We start from the raw sequence: 6,513 nt of genomic DNA on the forward strand, positions 1-6,513 counted from the left end.
CGTTGTCTTAGGCCGGCCTACCGCCCAATTCGAGCGCGTGGCAAGATGTGATCGCCCGGCGATCGATATTGCTATGCGCACATCTCGCCACGCGCTCGAATTGGGCGGTAGGCCGGCCTAAACAACGATTTTTAATAATTAATTACTCGTTAACTATTACGAAAATTGCAAAATGGTACAGGACTTTTCCGTTCATCTCGATCCGTTCTACCTTCTCAAAAATTTTGTCGGATATGGAAAGACTCACCCTGTATAGTAAATACAATCACAATTATAATAAATTTAACTACATTTCTATCATCCACTTTACTAATCACATAGTAAATGAAAGTGAAGTGCTTCGGAATGTCCTCGCTAGAGGGACGCGCGGTATAAGACTTTCTCGTAACAAGAAAACCGCATAGGATGTTATAAATACAGATAACTTTATACATTTGTATAAGATTACTTATCTTTTCTTTGAAAGATGCTTTCTTGTGCTATTCTTTATGAGTGCAAAGTGATGTAACCAATGAATATAGCGAACGCAATGTATATACAATAAAAAACGGGGAATATTGCTTCAGTTATTAGAAATTTTACTCGTGGTTGTTATTGCAATATTTACAGTACACCTTACCAAATTAAAAGCTCGTTTTGGTTTGTGACAACCATATCGTTGCATGGACCAATATTGTGTCTATGAGAACTATAATACATTGTTGGGTCAACCATAACCAACGTAGTTGGAAGAATTATAAAAATGTGGTTGGCGCCTAAAATGACTATAAATTATAGCGAGATTGTGGTAACTGCAATCATTCTTTTCTGTCAGTGTACTTAATATTTTTGTAATAAGTGAAATGTTGAATTTAACACACCGTGAAAATACTCGAATAGATATTATATAAGTTTTGCTTTGTACTTTTAATAGTTAAGTATTTGTTATCAGCTGAGTTTTGTGTTTCCATCTGCATAGCAATGTTGAATGAGATTGGAAAGCAAGTCAGATCTTAAGTCGAGATCTCACCCACGACCACGCCGCTTCCACTCCGCTTGAACTTGGTATACCAACGCTGTTAAGCCATCTGAGAGCAGTTTTCTTACGCTCAGTCATTATACTTTCTCTGTAGTACGGTTTTTAAATTTAATTCAATATGTTTGCTGAATATGAGCAATCTGTTTAATACGCTCTCCCGATTAATTAAGTCAAGGCAAATTTCTCTACGATCCAGAGCTTGAAAAAGCTTCGATCGAGAGCATTAATTTAAAAGTCTCAATTACGATATCGACGGTGCCAAAGGTTTATTTTAAACGTAAGTAGTGCACTAGAATAACGCGAGAACAATTCTCTCGAGATGATCGATCGACTAATCCTCGGTTTTCGAATTCTTGACCGTGCGATGGTGGAGCGCCCGAATAAATTCGCTTATACTCGGATGAATCAAGTTCACCCTGAGGTCGCGAACGGATCAGTCCTTACTTTGTAGCTGGGAGCAAAACTTTATCTGCACTTGATGATACTTAGTCGAGTGCTCGACGAGGAATCGGTATCTCGAGTGCACTTGACCGAATCTTTCGGGAGTCCGTGCCGTCGATCTCGTCGGCAGATCTAATCGCTATCTATTTCATCAACTTTTACGAGCGCCGCAAATCAGGTGCCCCGACAGGTCCGCTATCGGCACGTTTTACAGGCAACAAGCCTGGCAATTTATTTTACCTCCGCGTTCGAGCGTGGACAGTAAATAATTCGTGCGCAATGAGACGCGTAGAGCCGAGGAAAATCGATGGAGTCGATGCGAGCGAATACACAGATTTCGATACATCTGTCGATTGTCTGCAATGCGAGTTTTTTTTTCGTCGCTCGCCCGCAAATTTAAGAGAGCGGTCTCTTTTCTCTCTTTCTCTCTCTCTCTCTCTCTCTCTCTCTCTCTCTCTCTCTCTCTCTCTCTCTTTCTCCGTCTCCCTTTCGTTACAGATTGGTAGAGAAGGTCTCCTTCGCGCTGTCCTCGAGACGCGATTATGACGCTCGGACAAAAACAAATTTAATAGCCTTTCCGTTGTATTCAATACGGCGCATACGGGAGCGCGAATACGCGCGCGTATGTGCCGTCTGATCTACGAGGGGCGAGAATCGGGGACGTTCAACAGCCCAGGAAAATGTTGGGGAGGCCGATCCGATCGATTAACACGTGCGCTTTAAATGTTTGGGGGCTACAAAGCGATCGCAGCCTCGATGATTACAGCCGATGTTGCTAACGAGGCACGATAGGTTCGCAGAACCAACCGAAAGTAATTTCGACGCGCTCTTCCGCCGCTTGTTAGCGCTGATGGTCAACTTTGGCAACGGAAATTGATCCCTGTATCTTTAACGCTTTGTATATATGTAAAAAAAAAAACGGATATCTAGCCTTGCAATAATATTAATCAGATAAATAAACAATTCACAGAGAGCTCTAGGAATGAAATCAGAAACCGCCCTTTTTATTTTCGGCAAACGAATCGAGTTTCTGTCGACGTTGGATTTTCAGTCGTAATTTTTTTATTGACGTACGCGGTCGGCAAATCTTTTTGAATTGTTTTACCGAAACTTTATCCAATACGCTCCGACAAGCGCGTCCCATTATCGACCGCCATTCTCCCGTATCTCCCGTACAACGTTTTCGATTACGAAATAATTTCCATCCAATCGTGTCTACTGTATAATATTTCGTTTGTCACCCGAGCGTGTTCGACGTTTATCCTCCCCAATCTGCCATCCAAGCGCGGGGAGCGCTGCGCACGTGTTTTTTTTTATGCGTGTAATGTATATACACGCACACACACGCGCGCGCGCGCGCACGTGCACACACACACAAATCCAGATATAGCGCGCACAGAGAGGGAGCGATTCGGAGGTTGACGTCATCCACGTCCCACCCCCTTTAAATTCATGCTGAATGCGACTACGAGCGACCGACCGACCCAGCCTCTGCCTTTTCCCTTCGTTTCTCTTTTCCCTTCCCGCCGCTGCGTTCCGTTCTCTCCGCTCACCACCGCCCCCCGTCATTCGACGGCAGGAGAAAGAGCGAGAGAGATGAGAAGGGGTGGAGGGGAACCCCTCTGTAGAGCCTGCAACGGGTTTCTATTCTCGGATGTCAATATTTCGTCAACTAGAGCCCACTCGGCGCGCAACAAAAGGCTCCGCCGGGTACAGCCGTTGCTGTAGCGTGTGAGAAAGAACGAGGAGCATGTATACGTTTTATAAGAGGATGCACGGCGAGAGAGCGCGACCGCGAGAGCGGGAGAGAGAAAGCGCGCGCGCGCGCGCGCGCACGCCGTGGGGATCGAAGTGCCAGGATTGCGCAAAGGGCGAGGCATCTCGGGTACGTGGTCGGGGTGTAATTTTGTCGGGGCTTTTAACAGATATCTCGGATTCTGTCGGATAGAAACAAAAAACACCGAGAAAAACGACGCAGGTAGAAAATGACGTGTAAAGAAGCAGATCCGTTGACACGTTCCGAAGCGATTGGACGGGGCGGAAATTTGGATCGCGGATTTGCCGGTCCAGGCCGCCTGCATTCTTCACGACGAAGTCCTTCTGTCGCCTTCAACGTTTGCTCACCTCGAGCATCACCTCGGATCGCGGACTGGAATTTCGACGTTTCGACTTTCCGACTTTACTAGTCGCCGACGTTTGAAAAACGTCGTTCGCGTGCGCGCGCGTCGCGACCGATCGATCGATCGATCGATCGTCACGATCGACTCCGGGGACGCGCGTAAATCGCGGCGTCCAGCTCCGTGCCGTTGGATTCCCGAGCGATCGATTTTCGCATAATTGTCATCCCCCGATATCGAGGAAATGATTGGAATTTTCCGCATCGGGTCGCTCCGAGTGTCTCGAGTTTGGTCTCGACGTTCTCGACGCATCCCGACGTGACGCGCTTTGACACGGCAACGAAGGCGAGTAATAATTCGCGCCGGGAGGGAATCCTTGTACGAGATAAATAAAACGGGCCCCTCTCTCTCTCTCACGGTCGCCGCCGACACATAATAGCCGCGTTCTCCTCGGCCGCGCTCGCGTCCGCGTATGAACTCGGCTTTAAGGTGAGCGAGTGCTACCAACGTCGTCTCTGGAACAGCGAGAACCTGCGGCGTCGAAAAGCGATCGAGTGCTGTTCGACACTGATCATTTCGTACAACGTGTTTACTAGGGATCATCTGTATTTTATCTGTATTTTACGCTCTATATGAGTGATACATAAATTTTCTCATCGGATCCGGTATCCTAAATCGGCGCGGAAGGACCCTACGTTCCGTAAAGATAAAAATACGTGCTTGCAAGAACGGCCGTTAGGACAACGGCGCGTGCGGGTGATGGCGAATGCATTAGGTTTAATATAATTTAATGAACAAATATGGTAATCGGTGTGTACAGCGCTCATCGAGTATTGGCTACGGTGGGAATCAATACCGTGATCGATCGCTGATTGCAGGATAATCAAAATCACTCGTCAAACACGCGTAATTTCCGATAATGCCCGCCATTTGGCGCGCAACCGCGTTCCCAAGTAGTATAGCCGCTCGATGCAGAGATACGAGTCGAGGTAGCACAAAGAAAGCACTGTCGCGAAAGCGACTTTCACATGACGGAGGGTCCCGGAGGAGGATCCAGGGGCCCCGGGGCCCCGAGGCCCCCTCGCACGATTTGCTCGCGCTGGAAGACGGTACTGAGCACTGAAAGAGAGGGAGGTCGGGTCGGAACGAGGGGGAGGGGGGTACTACAAACGAACGGCGGATGCCGATCGCAACACTTTGCTAAAATCAGGACAACGAGGAGGAGGAGGAGGAGGAGGAGGATGAGAGACGGGGATCCGAGAGAGAGACTGAGACTGAGACCGAGACGAGACGAGACGAGACCGTTGAGACATCGAGCTCGCGACACGTAAACAGGAGCGAGCGCCCGAGGTCGACTCACGGCGAGAATCGTGGGAGGATTCCCTTCGTTTCTCTCTTTCTTTTTTTTCTTTTTTCCCCTGTCCGTCTGCAGTGTGGGTGGGATTAGAGAGACGGGGGCGCTGTAGAAAGAGGGGTGGACAACGGTGGGAGAGGGCTTTGATCTCGGCAGCGGCAGCTGCCGCTGCTGCTGCGTCGCGTCGTTATTTTCGGGCGGATCGCCGAGACAAAAAACATTTTTGCGGGATAGCCTATCTCCTTTGTGGGCCGACGGCGTTTACCTGAACACATCGACGTATCTCTCATCTCGCCGGAATGCGTCTCGGTGCCCGCATTTTCTCACCGGGCTCCGGCCCCGGGCGAGATCGCGGAGACGGCGTCCGCGACGTGGACCGCGAGAACCCTCGAATGGTAGAATGTCTTTTCAATTCTTATTACCGAAAGAGCCAGCGCGCGTTCGGCCACTCGTAGAACCAGTGCGAAACGCCCGAAAGTTTATGTTATTGAGTACATTTTCCATTGTTAAAAATATATGCGACGCACCTCGCTCTTATTTCATCAAATTGTTGAAACAATTTATGCACGTTCTTTGGTCAAACTTGCAATGACCAATTCGAATTACCAATTAGGTATTTTTAATTATTATAAAGAAATGTATAGTTTAAACTGTAATAGTCTTATTTACACATAAATGATGTATTTATATATTAATAATACAATACATAAAACATACTTTACACATCAATACTCAAGTAACTTGTATAGAGAAACGGGAGAGTCTTGTACAGAACGTCCGGAACTTGAGGAATGTAGAAATGTTATTATGTGAAATATCACAAAGGAGACCAGCCAGGTACTTTGAAATACATAAGCGATCGGAAAAGAGAAACATCATCATCCTGTGTGCCGTCAAACTAGGCGTGAAAATCGCGATGCGATGTGGACACAGATCGTTACGCGTGTGTAGGTGCACCGAGGTGGACTTAATAGGCCATGGCTTTAAACGGCCTCGATATAGCATCTATCATCCTCGAAGCTATACACGTGTCGCTCTATCAAGTGTGTCTAATTTTAAAAAATTAGCTGGCTACCTCGCATACGACTATTCAAATTGATTCTGCAGATCGCTATTAACATGTCGCAAAATCGACCGGTTAGCTCGCCTACATCGCGCGTCCTTTACTCGGTTTAAGCCGCAAACAACACACGCATTGATCGCCTCCAAAATATTACTTGTAAGTCGAGGAGACCGATCGAACGTGACGATTTTAATTCGACATGTCGGAGAGTCCCTTCCAAATGACGGTACGAGCCCGTAAAACATCGTCACGACTCGAGGGAACTTGACTCCGCACACTTCAACAGCTCGGGGTCACCGCGTATACGCGAATGTTATCTAACGAGCTTGGTCAGAGTAAATACGCTTCTTCCATGGACATGCTTGTCGGGTGTCTGTGAAGTTGGCACGACATTCTACGAATTCCAAAAAAAACCTAGAGTTCCAATAGCACTTTTCATAGTTCTACAGTTCCTGATAAAAATTAGAAAGAGTTCCGCACTCCTTATATGAAAAACTCACATTTTAAAAAACGTCGTGCT

The 6,513-nt window shown here is 47.2% G+C and overlaps 1 protein-coding gene across 1 annotated transcript in view; it reads right to left on the reverse strand.

Moving 5' to 3' along the window:
* LOC105562112 (zinc finger MIZ domain-containing protein 1) overlaps positions 1–1,096 on the reverse strand; it is a 13,919-nt gene extending 12,823 nt beyond the window's left edge. Inside the window, exon 1 of the mRNA XM_012012661.1 lies at positions 1,010–1,096. Within this exon, the coding sequence (XP_011868051.1) occupies positions 1,010–1,096 (87 nt within the window). The remainder of the gene's footprint in view (positions 1–1,009) is intronic.
* Between the last annotated feature and the right edge of the window lie 5,417 nt (positions 1,097–6,513).

Source organism: Vollenhovia emeryi, unplaced genomic scaffold, assembly GCF_000949405.1.
Source record: "Vollenhovia emeryi isolate VEMERY1.0 unplaced genomic scaffold, V.emery_V1.0 DF939195.1, whole genome shotgun sequence".
Classification (NCBI taxonomy): domain Eukaryota; kingdom Metazoa; phylum Arthropoda; class Insecta; order Hymenoptera; family Formicidae; genus Vollenhovia; species Vollenhovia emeryi.